Source organism: Sminthopsis crassicaudata, chromosome 4, assembly GCF_048593235.1.
Source record: "Sminthopsis crassicaudata isolate SCR6 chromosome 4, ASM4859323v1, whole genome shotgun sequence".
Taxonomy (NCBI): Eukaryota; Metazoa; Chordata; class Mammalia; order Dasyuromorphia; family Dasyuridae; genus Sminthopsis; species Sminthopsis crassicaudata.
Window position 1 is genome coordinate 431,235,695 of NC_133620.1, and position 21,615 is coordinate 431,257,309.

The 21,615-nt window shown below is 34.1% G+C and overlaps 1 protein-coding gene across 1 annotated transcript in view; it reads right to left on the minus strand.

Annotated features, from left to right (window-relative positions):
- Positions 1-21,615, minus strand: part of ST7L (suppression of tumorigenicity 7 like) — an 85,523-nt gene that overhangs the window by 54,126 nt on the left and 9,782 nt on the right. The window contains 4 exon segments of the mRNA XM_074263069.1: positions 1,003-1,157; positions 3,895-3,973; positions 17,388-17,503; positions 19,869-19,923. Coding sequence (XP_074119170.1) covers positions 1,003-1,157; positions 3,895-3,973; positions 17,388-17,503; positions 19,869-19,923 — 405 coding nt within the window.

Sequence of the window (21,615 nt, forward strand, 5' to 3'; positions counted from 1 at the left end):
AAGAGATTCCAAAATAAAATTTCCATGGACAATTAAACTTAAAAAAAAAAGCTGCCAATGGCTAACAAACTCAAACAATTTCTAGAAACCATTTTAAAAATGTTTCTATAACTATCTCATACTCATATTTGAGATTTTTACAAGGATAAATAACATGATACTTTTTAACAGATGCAATTTCATTAGTTCCAGCCTGCAAAATTATAAATTCCCACAGTTGTGTGTTATAACAACATGCAGTAATGAAACATACTGTATACATCAATATTTAGCCTAGAGAGAGGACATTATCCAAACCTGAATTTCCACAAACAAAAAGATTTAGAACTTAACTGCTAACAGATAATGCAATATATAAACATTTCAATTTATTGTCCACTAACTGCCAAAATCATGAAACTGAAGCCCTTTGGCCACAAAAAGAAGGCAGCAGTAGTACTGTTGCTCCTAATGTCTCTGGTAAAAACGCCTTTCTATGGAAAAAAGGGAGGCCTGAGTTTTTGTGGTTCGTCAAAGGAATATCTCAAGCACTTCAGGGAGAATTTCAGAAACAATTAATACAAGGCAGAAGGGTGGGTATTATGCTGAAAATTTATTAAAATGAATTAATCTATACCCCATTTCAGTTTCCTGGTCCTAATTGTAGACATCCAATGTCTCACCCACTTTTGTTTGACATGACATTACTAACAAGAAAACGCTAAAATACTGAATACAGCACCTTCTTTCTAAGAAAAACAAACTGTTCCAAGGTGAATCTCTTCAATGATTCTCCCAATTTCCACTTAAGATGAGAGTAATTATTATCAAGATTGGTTTTCTATCTTCTTTCAATATAATCAGAACAAAACTATTATATCAAAATGTTTTCTTTTAATGAATTTTAGTTCACAAATAACCTGGATAACTGAAAATGAGCTAAGTTAAAAGCATTTATCTTAAACAGGAAAAAAAAAAAGAGTATTTGGAAAGATATGCTCAACTGGGTTTAGATGTGCTTACTAAGTTGGGCTTCATGCTGAGGACTCTGGTGCTGGTGCTGCTGTGACCGCCTGTAAATTGTCTCCCCAGCTCTGAGGGCCTGTTTAAACAACTTCTCAGCGTCCACAATGGTCGTGGCCTCCTCCTCCGCCAGCAAAACATAGGCAGTGGCGCAGCTGCAGGGAAAGCAAAATGGGAAAGGGACAGTGCATCTCTTCCTCTGCGGCCCCCTCCTTCCCCACCATGGAACAAGTTGCCATCTTCATTCCCTCATCCCCCAGCCAGGGCTTGTTTCTGTCCAGTTTTTCTCCCTTCCTCATGACTCCTCTCTTTCCCACTTCTCTCTGACCTCCCAGCCATCTTCCACAAGCCCCCTGGACCCTCTGCCCCTGGGGCAGCAAGGGGACACCAGAGTGCACCGCAGGGCCTCAGACATTTGCCAAATGAGTAACCCCAGCAAAATCACGCAACCTCTGACTGCCTCAATTTCTGCAATAGTCATAGTGGGGGAAATAGCAGCATCCACCTTTCAGGGTTTGTTGTTCAATATAGTACTCAACACATAGCAGGTGCTCCATAAATGCTCATTCCTCCCTTTCTCACACCAAAACTACTTAAATTCCACCCCTGGGTCCTTGAGACCTGACAGCTAACACTTATATAGTGCTTTAAAATCTGCAAAATGCTGTGCAGATGTTAACTCACTGGGTTCTCACAACCTGAAAGGTGGATGCTATCAGGATTTCCATTTTACAGATAAGAGGTTAAATCACTGATCTGCAAAGCATGTGCTCTATCCACTGCCCATCAGCCTTTAGGAGAACTTGGGTCTTGTCTGGCACTGAATCAAACCTCCTTATCAATTCAGGCCATTTCCACTCCATCCTAATGCACACCTTCCCCCTCACCTCAGCTTTTTAACTCCCCTTTATTTTTTCGCTTTATTTATTTGTTTGTTTTTTTGAGAAGCAATTAGGATTGAGTGACTTGCATAGGGTCACACAGTAAGAGTTAAATATCTGAGGCTGGTTTTGAACTCAAATCCTCCTGACTCCAGGGCTTATGCTCTATCTACTGCACCATCTCATTGTCTCCTTAGTACCCTTTAAATACTGTCTGAGAGCAGGGAGGTCTTTGTATTTATATCCACAGAGAATGGCACATACCAGGAGCTCAGAATATTCTGTCATTCATTCTTTCTGGGTTTTTGTCCCATTATTTTATTTTTCTATTCTACTTTTTCTTTCTCTAGTCTGTTATCCTTCTCCATTTTTTCTTGAAGTGATGAGGGAATAGGACAATGATAGACAGTGAAAGAGAGAAATATAAAATATATTGGATGAAAATATAAAGTGTACAATATATAAAGAGGTAGGATGATGAATATCCTAACTAAGCCTATTTTTAGTTTGTATACAGAGATGCCTATCTTAGTTTATTTCTCTAATTTAAAAAATTATATTCCCATGAATAAAAATTTTTCAAGAACAGGGTTGACTAAGACATGCTATTTGTATGGAACAGATTTATTTTTCTAAAGACTTCTGATTCACATTGTATTAAATTTTCCCAAAGCAACTGTAATTTCCCATCAGAGTCAGGAAGAAAGAAAGCAAAAAAAAAAAAAAAAAATCAAAAGAAATGAGGGTAATATAGGACAAAATAATTGTGCCTAATAATCACTACCATGTTCCAGAAATCCCTAATCCAATAACTAGACTCTCCTTATTCTGGCTTTGTTTCTTTTTTGTCTAGAGTCCTCCCAATGGTATCCAAAACAAATCCATCCCTCCCTTTGTCCTTCAGACTAGTCTCCCCAATCCCCAACACTGTTACAGATCAGTCTTCCTCCTTACTAAAAATGAACTGTCCTGTATTCCTTCTTCCTCTAGATTAGGTAATGACCACATAACTTGATTAGCTGAATCTTTTTAATATAATGTTTTCAAAATTTATAGGTCTCCCCATTTCCTCCAGTTACCATATTCATTTTAAAAGTATTCTCATGAAGATAATTTTCCTACCTTATTTCTTTAACCCAGGAGGATGAAGGAATTAAAAGAAAGTGAAGTGTATAATAATTCTACCAACCAAGAGAAAACACTTAAAAAAGAGAACTTGTACCTGAACTTGGTGTGTTTTGAAGTTATATAAATCAGAAAAAGGACAACTGACATTATCTTTTTAGAAAGAAAGACTGCTTTACATCTCTCTACCCTCCAAAGGCTACCAACTGACATTCTTTAATTCCTTAAAAATGCAACTTCAAATTTACCCCCTCTAAGATGTATATTCCTGTCATTCTGCATCCTTTGGTATTTATAATTTCATATTTTACAAAAGTGATACAAAGTTTTTAATGATAAGTTGATTTGTGAGCATATATTTCATTTCAAATTAAACTGTAATACTCTTATGCTTTTTACTTTGAATGTCCTTTATGCCCTTTAAATACCATTTGATTCAAAGAACTTTAGGTGTATAATAACAGCTTACTAACAAAATGAAATTACTTTAAGGAATATAAAAGCTAAAACCAGGAGTTCTGGGGAACCCCTTTCAAAAATCTGTCAGGATAGAAAAAAATCTTTCAGAGGTGATATTTTCACATAGTACTAGGAACTATGGTATAAGTACTAATTCCTGTCAATTGGATCAGCAATTAAAAGGGCTCTTCCTATTTTAATATTTATTCAGAAGAAACAAATGCCATAGTTCTAAAAATATAACACAATTGTCAAAAAAAAAGTTTAATTGAATTCATGGTATGCATATTTGGTGGGAAAAACTCTAAAGCTATTATAAGTTTATTCAAAAATAATAAATAATGTAAAACCGACATAAAACGTTTGACAAATCAGATGTTTTGGGTAGTGCTTCAAAAAAATTTATTTTTACATATCTCAAACTTACTCATTATTCAGTTCTAAAGCTTGATAAGCTGCTTTGATACGAGCTGGAGGATTTCTCTCTCGCCATGCCTTCTGCATCACTATAGAAAAAAAATAATTTCAAAAAGGAAAATTACAAATGTAAATTCTCTTATGCAAAATGTACAAAAAGCTATAGCAGCAAATATTGACAAATTACATGTTCTTAAAACTGACCTGAATGGAATTGAGTTAATATTTCACATAGCATCTCTGTATACAAACCCAATTAGCTGAGATAAATTTAATGTGAAAACCTGAAGCATAACAATTATAAAGAACATCTTCTTCCTCACATATTTGTGAATAAGTACTATTGCGAAATATTAAGTTTACCAAACCTCTATAAAATATAAACACATACATATAACTGGAAAGTAATGTTAAGTTTGTATTAAGACAATCCACTGAGTCCAAACTATATGTCACATTATAATCAACCTGAAAAATACCACCAATTCTTAACATTCTGAAAGGTAAAAAGCTGCTAAAAACATAAAACCTGACATTTTTAAAAAAGTTTTTTATTTAAGCTATGTTTTAATCTAGGAGATGTATTTTAATTTGCTTTTGCTGTAAAAGATATTGGAATCAATTTCATATATTGTATACTTCAAGAAAATGTCAATAATTTCCTTAATTCTTTTTTGTTTGTTTGTTTGCTGAGGCAATTGGGGTAAGTGACTTGCCTAGGATCATACAAGTAGGAAGTGTCAAGTGTCTGATGCCACATTTGAACTCAGGTCCTCCTGACCTCAGGGCCAGTGTTCTATCCACTGTGCCACCTAGCTGCCCATTTCCTTTAATTCTTAAGAAAACTCTAATTTTGAAGCTCTCTTCAACCAAAGGAAGAGCATTGCCACTTTGCTATTACCCTTTATTGGATTAAAATAAAGATTTCGCATCAAAAGGTTCTAAACAATAAGTTAAAACTACATCTCTGGAACTATCTGTCTTATTTCAGGTTCGATAAGAAACCTAGGGAATCTATGTATGTTTCTTTTGGAACAAAACCTGCAACTGTCCAGTAAGAATAATGTGGAAAATGTTTGAGTTTTCCTTTGGAAACAAAATATTAGTCTTGGCTTAGAAAAGGAGACAATATACCCCACTTGTGCAACAAAAATACATTCCTCATATCAAACATGTCACCAACTGGATGACAGCTAATGCTTCCTGAACTTGACAAATTGATGCAAGTCAGCATCTATCTAAACAACGGTCAGGTAAAAGATAGCAATTCTGTTGAAACATTGAAATATTATCCAAGAAGGAAGTACTTAGACAGACAATATTAGGTGAGCTTACTCCTCCACTCTAAAGTAATTATGTTATACTATGATGGGATTCTCCTTTATAAATTATACAATCCTTTCAACTGAAACTGCAAAAATTGAAATAGAGTACCTAAAATAAAATTTATATAAGTTATTTTGTCTTCCATACTTTTCACATGAAAGAAGAGCCAAATAACCACCAATTCTAAAACAAGTATTGTTAAAAGATATTTCACAATTCACAAATAATAGAAAGTTATGGGGAAATATATACTTGAGGACACAACTATGAGTTATATAGTAAACAGATGTAAGGAATAAAACTAATCAGGAACAATGTCAGTTACATGCTTTCCAAAGATGTTACAAATATGTTTCATGTGTTTAATGATATATTCTCTTCCTTTCCTTAAGGACAGGGAGGAGATAAAATTATGTGAGCTGAGTAGCAATATAGTTGAGAAGATAAACTTGGGTGAGAGGAGAAGTATTGTAGAATCAGGAGTTATCACCTTTAAAAATATAAGCAAGTAGCATTATTCAAGGCTTTCCAAATCATCTGCCTGAGCCTTCCAAACTTGTTCTTTAAACCCAAAGCAGTACCTGGATTGGGGGGTGTTAAGGAGAGGGAGCCTGGGATTGGTGATTTTACAAAGCGAAAAATTACGTCCATCATGATCATACATGCCAAACATTATCAAGGACAAGTACAATGAGAAAAGGAGATGAACTTATGATATAGTTAGAGAGATGTATAGTATGACTGCTTCTGTGTTACATAGAATTCATGAGAATACTAAAAGCTCCAAATCAGGGCCCCATATGCACTGGTTAGGTAATCTATAGAAGATTTATGGAAAAGCACAAAAAAAGAATTACAGATGAGAAGACATGGCTGGATTAAAAATTCCAATGCTGGAGGAAATTGCCAATCCTGATGAGATACCAAGCAATTAAGGATTATTAACAAATATCAAATTGGCAGATTTCTAGCAGATTCAGCTAATTGGTCCAGTAGATAGAGCACTGGGCCTAGAGTAAGAAGACTCATTCTCATGAGTTCAAATCTGGATGCAGGCACGTACTAGCTGTATGACCCTGGGCAAGACATTTAACTCTATTTGCCTCAGCTTCTCATCTGTAAAATAACTGAGAAAAAAAAATGGCAAACCACTCAAGCCCTCTAATGTCTGTAGATTATGTAATTAATGCCTCTTTATTTCTGTTGGATATTGGTTAGTTTATGTGGGAAAATTTATGCTTATGATCTTTAGTTTATCAGTCTGTCAGTTTAGTTATCCTTCTGAAATTCAAAGTTTCTAAAAAAAAATACTAAATATACAGGCACACCTCAGAGATATTGTGTAGCTACTCTCTACAGTACCTAACTCAATAGATCTACATAATAGTTTTCCCCTCCTTGTTCATCTTTACTTTAAAGTCCTTTTGATTAGTTTGTCAAGAATCCATGTAAATGCACTTTTAAAATAACTAAAGCCAAGGGGCAGCCAGGTAGCGCAGTGGATAGAGCACCAGCCTTGAATTCAGGAGGACCAGAGTTCAAATCTGATTTCAGACACTTCCTAGCTGTGTGACCCTGGGCAAGTCACTTAACCCCAGCCTCAGAAAAGAAAAAAAAAAAAAAAAAGATTTACAAAATAACTAAACCTGCCATCTGGGGGAGGGGGTGGGAGGAAGAAGGGAAAAATTGAAACAAAAGATTTTGCAATTATAAGTGCTGAAAAATTACCCATGCATATATCTTGTAAATAAAAAGCTATATTAAGAAAATAATAACTGGAATCTATATAACACACAAATTTGCAAAGCACTTTACAAATATTTTCTCCTTATAATAACCCTGGAAGGGAAAAGGTTATTAAAAACAGTAATATGAAAGGTACACCAAAAATTACTAAGCAATTAAGAAAAACTTCTGAGAACAAGTTTGAAATTTTAGAATAGGAAAATGAGCTTCATTCAGCATATCTCAGTGGGTGAATTCCATTATAGGTTTTTCTACAAGAATAGCATAATGATTTATTAAGTGCTTTCCTAAAATCTAGATAAATTGTATTTCCAGAATTCCCTTGACCTATCAGTTTAAAAATTCTTTCCAAAAGGGAAATCTAGCCTAAGATAGATAACCTATTCTTTATGAAGTTATGCTGGGTCTTGTGAGTGGTTTCTTTATTAAAAGTTCACTAACCTTGTCTATAATTTGTTCTAGATTTTTGCCTAGAAATGGAATGAAGCTCCTTGGTTTATAATCTGGAAACTCCATTTTTTTTCCTTTCAAAAAAAATCTGGATATTTGCTTTCTCTTACCTACAGTATCTCTTCATTTCTGGATAATCATTCAAAATTCACTGACCACATCTACCAGTTCTTTCACTACCTTAGGCCTGGTGACTTGAACTCAACAAGGGCAGCTACATGTTCTCTATTCCTTATTTCTGTTGGGTATCAATCTCCTGATTTGAAATTTTTGTTCTGGCCTTCTTAATTCAAAGATGATTCTTTCTGGTAGGAAAAAAACAAGCAAAATAACGGAAATCCCACTTTCCCCCTGTCATCAGATGTCATTGTCCCACTTCCTTGTAAACAGCTGCTCTCTCTTCTTTGAGCCTTTTTTATTACAGCATAACCAATTAAATCATTTCTGCTCTGCCCTCTCTATGATTACTAACACTGTTCTCACAGGAAGATGCCATGCTTTTTACCCATCTTCTATCACTCATTCTGGCTTCCACTGTGTATACAAGTCTTTTAAAAAGTCCAAGTTGGCTGGGGAGTTCCTGGGCATGTATACAGACCTCTTTAGACAACTCCCATTTCTCTTCATTGGAATTGGTCAACTTGTATTGTCAGGATGTCACACTGAAGAGCTCCTAGCTCTCCTGGGCTGACTCCCCTTCAGAATTTTAGTCCATAGGACCCTACCTTTCTTTTCTCTTAACCCAGTGAAATATCTTCTCCCCAGTCTAGAATACACATCAGACAATGCCAACTTTCTTCTCCATTGCAAATTCCAAGGTAGTTATCCCCCCAAATTCTCATTTTTTATCCCACTTAGCAATCCCTTTTTCTTTACTGTGTGAATCATGTTTGAAATGGAATTTCCCATTGCTGGTTCCTCCATTTTTGGAAGAAAGAAATTAAAACAAAAAATTATTAACTTTTACTCTGCTTTTGGCAGAGAGGAAACTAGCATATGTCTAGACAACTGAAGTCCACCATCACTAATATATCTTCCTTCTCTGCCAGACTTGTGATCTATTTTCCAGCTTCATTTGACTTCTCTTTTTAGGCAGATCATCTATATATTACTCTGCCTATTGCTTATTTTTATTTGTGTTTATCTTCTCTCCCGTGTACTTCTGGGTGTCTCTATAATTATTATTCTTCCTAAATTGTAGCTATTCTCCACAGTATCTAACTCAATGGATTTATATAGGCAGTTTTCTCCTTGTTCAATTTTACTTAATTAAATTAAATATTAAATATTCAAGATAAACATATTTTTAAAATAATAGCTAGCATTCATATATCACTTTAAGATGTGTAAAGCAATTTACAAATATTTTCTCCTTATAACAACTCTTCGAGGTAAGTACTGTTATCATCCACATTTTACAAATGAACTGAGGCTGATCAGGGTCCCACAGCTCTAAATGTCTGAAGTTGGACCTGAACTCAAATCTTATCTAAGTCCAGGATCAGCTCTCTATTTAGCTACCTTGAGCCACCTAGCTACCTTGATAAGGCTTACTAAATATAGAGGCTCACCTCGACTTTACTGGGGTTTTGATTCCAGAGTACCAGTCAATATTACAATAATGTGAGTCAGACACGTTTTTTGGTTTCCTAGCACATAGAAAAGTGATGTTTATACTTTCCTATCACCTATTAAGTATACAATAGTATTATGCCTTTAAAAAAAAAAAAAAAAAGGTACATACCTCAACTAAAAAATGTATTATTGGGGGCAGCTGGGTGGCGCAGTGGATAGAGCACCAGCCTTGAATTCAGGAGGACCCGAGTTCAAATCTGGTCTCAGACACTTAACATTTCCTAGCTGTGTGACCCTGGGCAAGTCACTTAACCCCAGCCTCAAAAAAAAAAAAAAAAAAAAGTCTCATTGTTAAAAAATGCCACCTATCACCTAAGTCTTTAATGAGTCATAATCTTTTTGCTGTTTGGAGGGCTTGGCCTCCATGCTGATGGCTGCTGAGTGATCAGGGTAATGGCTGCTGAAGGCTGAGAAGGCTGTAACAATTTCTTAAAAATAAGACAATAAAGTTTGCTGTATCAACTGACTCTACCCTTCATGAACATTTTGAGACCACTGCAGGTTGTTAACTGGCCTATTTTCTTTTTTTTTCTGTAGTATTTTATTTTTCCAAATACATGTAAAGATAGTTTTCAACATTCAGTTTTTGGTAAAACTTTATTTAAGTGGACTATTTTCAATATTGTTATGTCTCAAAGAATACAAGGTCTAAGGAGAGGAAGAGAGGCAGGAATAGGCAATCAGTGAAGTATAACAGTTATCAATTAAGTTTACTATCTAATATGGGTACAATTTATGGTGCCTCAAAAGAATTACAACAATAACCTAACAGATCAATGATCACAGATCATCATAAGAGATATAATGATAATAATAAAGTTTTAAATACTGCAAGAATTACCAAACAGTGACACAGAGACATGATGTAATCATATGCTGTTGAAAAAAATGGCACCAATAGACTTGCTTGATGCAGGGTTAACACAGACCTTCAATTTGTATCTGCAAAATGCAATAAAATGAAACACAGTAAAATGAAGTATATCTGTAAGAGTCTATCATTTTAAAATTTTAGTCATGGTCCAAAACTTCAGATCCTATCCTCAAATGCCAGCTTCTTAACTAGGTATTCATTTTATAAATGTGCTTCTTTACTTTAAATTCTTTGCCTAAACTGGGCAGCAGGAAACCAACCCCTGTGATCTAAGGCATTTAATGTCTTGCCCCAAACTCTATTATCTCTAGGAATACTTTCTTTGCTCCTTCTGGCAGTATGATTTGTGTTTCTATGAATCAATAAGTAAGTACTTTCAGGTTTTCCAAATATTGGGGAGGTTCTCCATAAAATCTTTAATAAAAGACCTAGGAAAATACTATACTCCTTTCTTACTATTATCAGATCAACAAAGACTTGACTAAGACAAAAGACATAAAGTAATGAAAGAAAAAAAACAAAAATCAAAATTACAAGAGTACCCCTCAGCAAAGAGTTTTCAACTACTTCAATATCAACAACTACAATTTGTCTTTTATGGGATGAATTCACATGCTTTCCTTGGACAGCCGCTTTCTTTCTTTCTTTTTTTTTCCCCCCTGAGGCTGGGGTTAAGTGACTTGCCCAGGGTCACACAGCTAGGAAGTGTTAAGTGTCTGAGACCATATTTGAACTCAGGTCCTCCTGAATTCAGGGCTGATGCTCTATCCACTGCGCCACCTAGCTGCCCCCTAAGACAGCTGCTTTCTTAAGAATGAAGAGTTCTTACCTCCAAAGAGTTGTAAAACTGTGCATACCTTTTGATCCAGCAATACCACTGCTAGGCCTATCTCAAAGATATTCATAAAAGGGGAAAAGGACCTATATGCATAAAAATATTTATAGCAGCTCTTTTTGGGGTACCTAAAAATTGGACATCAAAGGAATATGCCCATCAGTTGAGGAACCGCTGAACAATCTGCAGTATATGAATATTATGTAATACTGATTGTTTTATAAGAAGTTATCAGTAGGATGATCTCACAAAGGCCTGGAGAAACTTACATGAACTGATGCTGAGTGAAAGGTACAGAACCAAGAAAGCACTGCACAGCAACACTGAGATCAATAACATCATGATGATCAGCTATGGATGACTTAGCTACTTTCAATAACATAATGATCTATGACAAATCTCAAGGACTTATGATAAAAATACTATCCAGCTCCAGGAAGTGACACTGGTTCTTCTGATACTGTAGGTATTTCTCAGCCATCTAAAACAATCATTATCTTTCCCCAACTATTCTTTTTTTCCTAATTTTTCTATTTTTGCCCAGATAACCTCCCTTCCAGTAACCTAGATTCAAAACTTCAGAATTTCCTCAACTCTTCTCTCTCCTTCACTTCAAATATAGAATCAGTTGCCAAATCTTGTCAATTCTATTTCCAGAAGACATCTTGAACTGATCCCTTTTCTTCACTCATATTGCTAACATCCTAATAAGGCCTCTTATCACCTTCACCTGCACTACTTCAGTAGCCTTCTAAAATAATAGTCTCTCTGCATCTAGTTTCTCCTCTGCAGTCTGTTCTTCATGTAGGGGTTAAATTATCTGACTGTCACTCCTTAATTCAGTGAGCTTCAGAGACCTCTTTTTTAGCTGTAGATAAAATATAAACTCCTTTATTTGACTTTTAAGTTTTTAAAAAATCTAGTCAGGAATGGTGGAGGGGATGTGGGAAAACTGGGACACTGATGGATTTGGAACTATGCTCAAAAAGTTATCAAACTGTGCATTCCCTTTGATCCAGCAGTGTTACTACTGGACTTATATCCCACAGAGATCTTAAAGGAGAGAAAGGGACCTGTATGTGCCAAAATGTTTGTGGCAGCCCTCTTTGTAGTGGCCAGAAACTGGAAACTGAGTGGATGTCCATCAATTGGAGAATGGTCCGATAAATTGTAGTATATAAATGTTATGGAATATTATTGTTCTGTAAGAAATGACCAGCAGGATGAATACAGAGAGGCTTGGAGAGACTTACATGAACTGATGCTAAGTGAAATGAGTAAAACCAGGAGATCATTATACATTTCAACAACAATACTGTATGAGGATGTATTCTGATAGAAGTGGATATCTTCAACAATGAGAAGATCCAATTCAGTTCCAATTGATCAATGATGGACAGAATCAGCTATACCCAGAGAAGGAACACTGAGAAATGAATGTGGATTACTTGCATTTTTGTTTTTCTTTCCAGGTTATTTTTACCTTCTGAATCTGATTTTTCTTGTGCAACAAGAGAACTGTATGTATATTATATTTAAGATATACTTTAACATGTTTAATATATATGAGACTGCCTGCCATCGAGGGGAGAGGGTGGAGAGATGAAAGGTAAAAGTTGGAACAGAATTGAGTGCAAGGGACAATGTTGAAAAATTACCCATGCATATGCTCTGTCAATAAAAAGCTATAATTAAAAATATATATATAGTCAGGCTAGATTTTAGGAACTAGGATTTCTGGGACAGTTTCTTCTAGAAATAATTTGCATATAATTTACATTTAATTTTTTGATAACATGTATTCATTATCCTCCAACACAATATGAGCTTCTTAAAAACAGGGACTATTTATGTTTTTTCATCTTCAGAGACTAACACAATGCCTAGCATATTATATAGTAGGCACAAATAAGTGCTTATTGAATTTTTAAAGATAAAATTACATTTTATTTTCACAAAAATCTACCTCTTCTTATCTCTGTAACTTCTCAATAAAACCTTTCTTACAAACATGTACAGTCAAGCAGAGCAAATTCTTGCATTGGCCATGTTTAAAACAACAAAACAAAACAAAAATTATTTCCTCTGCCTTCTCAGTCCATCTTCTGTTAGGAGGTTGCAAACATGTGTCATTATGAATCCTCTGGAATTGTGGTTGATTATCTCTTAGCTGCTAAATTCCATGACTTTTTCTCTATCCTCATTGTTTTTGACCTATCTGCAGTCTCTAACAAAGTGGCTCACTCTCTCCTTGACAGGAATTTTCTACTACTTATCTGATCACTCCTTCTGTCTCCTATGCAGGATTCTCCTCCAGATCACAGCTCCTAACCATAGGTTCCCCTTCCTTTTCTTTTCTCCTCTCAACAGCTACACTGATCTAAAAATTATGATCTCTATGTTGATGATTCTCATAGCTACCTTTCCTGCCCCAATCTTTCTGCTTACCTCCAAATTCACATCCCCAAGTGTCATTTAGACATCTCAAACTAAATTTCCAAACGACACCTTAAGTTCTACTAGTCCAAAACAGAACTCATCTTTCCCTCTGACTTCTCCTCTCCTATAGAAGTTCCCTATTACCACAGAGGAAAGCACTAGTCCCCCAGGCTTCCAACCTAGAGTATTCCTGGATTCCTCACTAACTCCTCACCCTTTAGAGCTGAGCTATTTCCAGAGCCTGTTCAATTTCAACTTTGCAGCATCTCTTGATATACTCTTTTTTCTCCTCTGACACTGCTCCTACTGTGGTTCAGGCCCTTATCACCTCACACTTAGACTACTATAAAAGCTGCTGGTTGGCTGGCCTGACTCAAATTTCTCTCAAATCCAACTCCAATCCACCCTCCTCCTAGTGATTTTCTAAAACTCAGGTCTGATCATGTCACCTTTCTACCTTCTCAATAAACTCCAGTGGCTCCCTATTGTCTCCAGGAGCAAATACAAAATGTCCTGCTTGGCATTCAAAGCCCTTCATAACCTGCCCCTTCCTACCTTTCCATTCTTATATACCTCACTGTGGAGCATGTATTCTTCAATCCAATGGCACTGGCCTCCTGATTGTTCCAACAAGATGGCATCTCTGCTCCAGGGATTTTCTTTGTCTCCCTTCTTCACTTCAACTACTGACCTCTCTAAAGGTCCCAACTAAGCTTCCACGTTCTGGAGGTATACCACCCCCTAACCCTTCTTATTTCTAAAGTCTTCCCTCTATTAATTATTTCCTATTTATCTATATACAGCTTGCTTTGTATAGTTTCTTCTCCATTAGATTATAAGCTCCTTGAGAGCAAGGACTATCTTTTGCCTCTTTAGTTTTAGTATTTAACATACTAAAGGCACCAAAGTAGGCATTTAATAAATATTTACTATTAATCAGAAATTCTAAGTCTTTCAAAGTTGTTTGTATTTATAATACTGTTGTTGTTATATAAAGTGCTCCTCTGGTTTGCTGACTTTGCTATTCATCAGTTCATATGTCTTCCCAGGTTTTTCTGAAACTATCCCCTCCACCATTTACAGCACAACAGAATTCTATCATATTTATATACTGTAACTTATTTAGTCACTCCTCAGTTGGTGATACCCCTCAGTTTCCAGTTTTTTGCTACCACAAAAAGGACTGATGTAAATGTTTTTGCATATTTAGGGTTTTTTCTCAGTCTCCTTGAGATACAGAGTTAATAGTGATATTGTCAAAGATTTTACACAATTTAACAACTTTGAGGACACAATTCCAGTTAATTTCCAGAACAATTCTTCCAGCATTTGTAATTTTCCATTTTTTTTCTTTTTTGGTCAATTTTGCCAATCTGATGGGTATGAGGTAAAAATTAAGAACTGTTTCCGAGGGCAGCTAGGTGGCACAGTGGATAGAGCACCAGCCTTGAATTCAGGAGGACTGGAGTTCAAATCTGGTCTCAAACACTTAACACTTCCTAGCTGTGTGACCCTGGGCAAGTCACTTACCCCCAGCCTCAGGAAAAAAGAAAAAACCTCCATAAAAAGAATTGTTTTCATTTGAATTTCTCTAATTATGAGTGCTTTGGAGCATTTTTTCATGTACTTACTGACAGTTTGGATTTCTTCCCTTAGTTCCTAATGGATAAATTTAACAATTTATCAATTAATGGCTCTTATTCCCTTCTGTATCTTAGAAATGAGAACTTTATCAGAAAAAACCTACTATATTTTTCCCATTTTTCTGTCTTCCACTATTTGCTGATTTTGTCTACACAAAAGCTGTTTCATTTTATATAATCATAATTGATCTTTGATTTCTTGTGACCCTTCTCCATTTCATTTAATCATAAATTTTTCCTTTATCTGTAAATCTGAGCAGAGGTAATTACTTTCTGGCTTCTCTAATTTGTTTAAGAGGTTATCCATAATTTATACTTAAGTCAGGTACCCATTTGAAGCCTATATGGTCTAAGTTGTTGAGTGTATATACTTGTTTTCTTCCGAACTGTTTTCCAGTTTTCCCAACAGTTTTTGTCAAACAGGGGGATAGCTGAGATTTATCTTTGGATTTATCAAATACTAATTTGTTGTACTCTTTTGACCTGTATCACATTTATTTTAATGATTACTACTCTGTAGAATAGTTTTGAGATCTAATATTGCTGGGTCTCTTCATTTTCATTTTTTTCAAATTTAATTTCCTTGATATTTTTGACTTCTCATTCTTCCAGATGAATTTTCTTAATTTTTTTCTAGATCTATAAAGTAATCTTTCTGTAGCTTTTTATGGCACCAAATAAGTAAATTCATTTAGGCAGGATTGTCATTTTTATCACATTGGCCTATTCACAAACAATATTTTTCCAAATTTGTCTTCAATACAGAGCATTTTATAAGTATGTTCATATAATTTCCATGTGTCTTAGAAGGAGAACTCCCAAGTATTTTATATTGTTTGTAATTATTTTAAATGTAACTTCTCTTTCTATCTCTTCCTGATGGATTTTGTTAGCAACAAATGGAAATGTTGGTGAAATGTGTAGATTTATTTTATATTCTACAACTCAGCTGAAATTATTTCATCTAACTTTTTAGTTAATGCTAAGGTTCTCTAAATACACCATTATATCAATTGCAAAAAGAAAAATGTGTTTCCTCTTTGCCTCTGATTATTCCCTCAATTTCTTTTTCTTGTTATTGTCATAATTAGAATTTCTAGCACTATATCGAATGGTAGTGGTGAGGAATATCCTTGATTTATCTGTGATTTTACTGAAAAGATTTTTAGTTTACTCTTATTATAGATAATCCTGCCTCTTGATTTTAGATAGATACCATTTACATAATTTTTCCTATGTTTCTTAATGTTTTTAACAGGAATAGGTATATCTTGTCAGAAGCTTTTTCTACATCTATTATTATATTCTTTTATGATTTTCCTAATACTGAACCAGTCTTGCATCCCTAGAATAAATCCAGTTTAGTCATAGTGTAATATTTTTGCGAATGCTTATTGAACAGTGAATGAATGTTAATCTATGGTTATGCCACATTGCTAGAAGCTATATATCTTTAAGGCATTTCTTCTACTTTGTGTTTCTATTTACAATTTCCACTAACTATATCTATCAATTGTCTCGAGTTCATACACATTCATCCCAGCAGAAATGTTTTTTAGCAAACATTATTTTAATGAAGACCCAACAGCTGTACCTTTAGACTGTGTAGTTTTTTGTTTGTTTTCTGAAGAGTTTTATTTTAGGGCGAAAAAGTAGCACAGTGGATAAAGCACTAAACATGGAGTCAGAAAGTTCTGATTCAAATCCATCTTCACATATTTACCAACTGTTTGTCTCAGTTTCCTTAACTGTAAAATGGAGATAATAATAACACCTACCTCCCAGTGTTCCTGTGAAAATTAAATAATACTTGTAAAGTAGATGTTACATAAATGCTAACTTAAATTATGCTAACTATATATTAACTATAATGCTAATTGCATGGTTTTTTTTATCTTTTCAGTAAGAACCATTGATCTTTTCTAGTAGTTTGCAATGCTAATTTACTCTTTAGACAAAGTACAGCCCAATTTTCTGCCCTATTTTTCCTCCTTTTTATACTGTTACATTTTTTTTTAAAGATAATCATTTTCTATTCCACATTGTATGTAGTCTATGTACGATTAAGTCATGTAGTCCATCTGACAACTGACTTCCTTTGGGTAATAAAAGAAACAACTTCACAAAGTTTATTAAATAATATAGCATCTTTTTTTTTCCTCAAGGAAATTAACAGGAATGTCAAATAAGTTCCAAATTCCAATGAAAGTTTCAATTCAACCTGAGTGTCTTACGCAAAATTTTTTTACTATAATCAAGAACTGTAAAGAAAGAGCTTACACATGATAAATGTGGAAATATGTTTAGAAGAACTACATATATTTAACCTATATTGGATGACTTGCTACTTAAGGGAAGATGGGGAAGCAGGGTGGGAGTAAAGTTTGTAACACAAGGTTTTATAAAGATGAACGTTGAAAAACTATCTTCACATGTATTTTGAAAAATAAAAAGCTATTATTATAGTAAAAGAAATGAGAAAAGAGTACAGAAACCTTTAAATCATTTCCATAAGCATCACTTCCCTTAACATTATGAAGAGGGGAAAAGGCTACCTGTATCTGAAGGACGTAGAGAATCAGTATCACAAGTGAAAAAGGTCTGATGATCCTGAGCTGACAAGTTCATGTCATAATATGTAAGTGGTTCCTTGCCCGTCACCCATGTATATCTTTATCAAAACAGAAAAAAAAATTCAAACTGAGTATAGTAGACAACCTATTAAATTCAAAAGAGACAATTTTAAATGCTAAAAAGTGCTACAGTCAATTTCATTTTTTGAATATATTATTATTATAATATATTTATTATTTACTAAAATAATTTATTAATTTCAAAAAAAAGAAGAAGAAAAGAAAAGAAAGAAAAATGAAATCAGAAATAGAGGTAAATAATGTAGTATGGAAAAAATGCTGGACATGTCAGAATTCCCAAGTTTGAATCCCAGCTCTAATGCTCACTATGTAATCCTAGCAGATATAAAATAAGGCAAATAATACTATATCACAAGTGTTCTAAGGAAAATAGTTCATAAATTTTAAAGTGCTATAGAAGCCTTAATTAGTATATTATCACAGTACCTATCACACAGTAGGCTCTTAATAAATGCTATTGATTACTGACAAAAATCACAATTAGTTTAAGTCCTTCTCTTATCAAAGCTCTTAAGAAAAAAAAAAAGACCTCAAATAAATATCCTCCAAATTATCAAAAGATTCATGAAAATATTGCTATCATTGCCTGAGAAATTATTTTAATTTGCCTCAAAATGAACCACAGCATTTCTCAGTCTTGTAATGGTCAAAGAAAACACAATACTGACCAAAACTGAAAATAACATCCAGACAATTAAACTAAAAATATATGTTTTCTAAATAGTGTAAAAATGCCCAATATTATTTAAAAAAGAAATAGAAGCAGCAGTATAGGTTTAAAAAAAACACCAAAAACACACACATACAAAAATCAAAAAATAAAAATCAGGAAAAACATATAAAACTAAGATCAAGTGGAGTCCTATAATAAAAAAAAAGTTATATTCAGGATGAAATAATGTATTCAGAATAAACTCTCCCATTCTGAAATTTAATGTTTAATTGGGAAATAGTGACAACTAAAATGTTCTTTTATTCTAATTGTTTCTCAACACTTTCTACAAAAAAATTCTTTAAAATATCTATGTCCTAAATTGTTTATCAAGAGAATACTTGCATAATGATAAATGTTGGAGAGGATGTGTGAAAACTGGGACATTAATACTTTGTTGGTGGAGTTGTGAACTGATCCAACCATTCTGGAAAGCAATGTGGAACTATGCCCAAAAGGATACCAAACTGTGCATACCCTTTGATCTGCAGTGTTTATACTGGGCTTGTATCCTAAAGAGATCATAAAGGAGAGAAAAGGACCCACATGTGCAAAAATATATACAGCAGCCTTTTTTGTAGTGACAAGGAATTGGAAACGGAATGGATGCCCATCAGTTGGAGAATGACTGAATAAGTTATGGCATGTGAATGTTATGAAATATTATTGTTCTAGATAAGCAGGATGATTTCAGAGAATCCTGGAGAGACTTACATGAACTGATGCTAAGTGAAGTAAGTTGGAACCAAGGGAACATTGTACACAGCAATAGCAAGATTATGCAACGATCAATTATGATGGATGTGACACTTTTCAAAAATGAGGTGATTCAGGGAAATTCCAATAGTGATGGAGAGAGCCATCTATATCAAGGGAAAGGACTATGGGGACGGAGTGTTGAATTCAATACAGTATTTTCGTCTTTTTTGTTGTTGTTTGCTTGCTTTTTGTTTTCTTTTTTTTTTTTTCTGTTTTAATCTGATTTTTCTTGTGCAGCACGGTAATTGTAGAAATATGTATAGAAGGATTACATATATTTAACATATATAGAATTACTTGCTGTCTATGGAAGAGAGTGAGGGAAAAGAGGGAAAAAATAATTTGAAACACAAGGTTTAGCAAGAGTGAATGTTGAAAACTATCTTTGCATATATTTTGAAAATAAAAAGCCATTATTAAAAAAAATAGCATCTTCCTTCAGGGTTGTTGTGAGGATCAAATGTAATTAATATGTAATGAAACAAATGCTTATTACAATGGGCAAAAAAAGGAAAGAGAATACTTGTTTTGAAGGAATGCTTCTTATTGTTTTTGAAAGAAAAATATTTATCAGAATTGAGCAAAATATAAGCACTTCAAGGGTAGGAGTTTTGTCTCTGTGACCTTAATACCTAATATAGCACTTTGTACATATCAAGCACTTAATAAATGTTAACTGAATTATAGGAAACAGTAATAATAATGCTTCTACAAGTTAAGCCTTAGGCAAATGACACTGCCTCAATAAATTCTAGTTTTTCTCATCCACAAATGGGGCACAATTGCTAACCCTTCACAGAAGAGTGGTAATTTTAATATTCACAAAATATGGAATATTTCCAGAGTACTTTTTATCAGGAACTAAATATTTAAATTACTAATATGCTTAAAATTAAATTAAGATATAATACCTTCTGTATTCAGCCCCTCTGAAAAGATTTAAAGGGTTTCGCCATACCTTGCATTCTGGAAAAGTAAAGTAAAAACATATTTAAAAAACTGAAAACAAAACTATATATACAATTAAAAAAATAACACCTGAGCACAAGGGAGACCATTCATTCATTCATGCAACATACATTTACTAAGTACTTTCTACTATGCTAGGTGCTATGGGGAAAACAAAGATGATTCAGAGATCTTACACTCTAGAAAAAGAGATAAAGACAAGAAAGTAGTCTATACCTAGACTATAAAGAAACAGGTAAAATATTCAAGAAGTTCAATGAAAGGAGAGTTAATTTTCCATTGGGAGAGAACAGAAAAAAGTCCAAGGGAGTGAGCATTATTGTCAGTTGACCCTTGAAGGAACAGATATTTATGAATGAAGGCAAAGAAATGGAAAATGTAGGACATGTGATAGAATAATCCAATTTGTCTAGAGATGAAAAAAAAATCAACAAGTTAGGTTGGAAAGGCAGGCCAACTCTAGAAGAGCTTTGAATAGTAGGCAAACAATTTATCTGACAGCCTGCAAACTCTCAAACAGCCTGCAAAACTTACTAGTGCTAAAATCAGATTAATATGTAATTGGGAAATGTTTACCAAAATAAATAAAAATACCATATAATATAGATAATATTAATTTGTGGATTTCTAAGTCAATACAGGCATTCTTTTTTCTATATGATTTTGATTAAGAGGTTTAAACATTATTCAATAGGCATGAAAAACTATTTAAAGTTTTTGAACAGAATAACACTAATTATGTTGCTTTAGGACAACTTCCATAATAAATATCAGTGAGGACATAGCATAGAAAAAAACATTTCCATAGAAATTACAGCTATTATAAAAAATAACTCATCTTTTAGTTGTGGACAAATAGAGAAATATGTTCTACCCACATGCAGTAGGCAATAATTGCTTCTCTCCTTTTCTGGTCATCCATGGGATGTTAAGTCTATAAGATAAAATTGCTACCATATCTCCCTGTACTTCTGTAAGATCATTAGTTTTAATTTCCATTTGATTTTTAAAAACCAAACCATCTGGCTCCAACAGTTTTGGTTTTATTTTTAAGCAAAATGGATCAAAATTACTAAGCTTGTAAAATAGCTTATAATTTTTTTTTAATCTTCCACTAATACTCTATTTGACAAATGAGGTGGTGTAGTCAATACAGCATTGGGCTTGGAAGCAGGAAGATTTATCTTTATGTGTTCAAATGTGGGCTCATACTAGCTGCATGACCTCTGACAAGTCACTTAACTATTTTGCCTCAATTCTTCATCTATAAAACGAACTAGAGGAGGAAATGACAAGCCATTCCATTATCATTGCCAAGTAGATCCCAAAATGGGTCACAAAGAGTCGGACACAACTGAAATGATTGAACATTAATTTTAAAAAAAGGTTCTATTGTGATGCTTAATTCTGATGTGGTGACATCCCTGGATTCTAAAAGACTACACTGTTAAAGTTCTTACAGAGTTGATGCCACTAGAAATATTCCAAGTACAGACCAATGATGGACTGTTGTTCAAAGCCCAGTCTAAGTTCAGAAAAGCTCATCACCATCAGACTGATCAATGGGCAATGAACTCCTTGGATATGACAACCTGTCTCCTAAAGTGTGATTTGGGGAAGTAGGGAGCTACATTGATAGGAAGAATATCCACAGCAATAAATCACACATCTTTTAAAGCAATATTACAA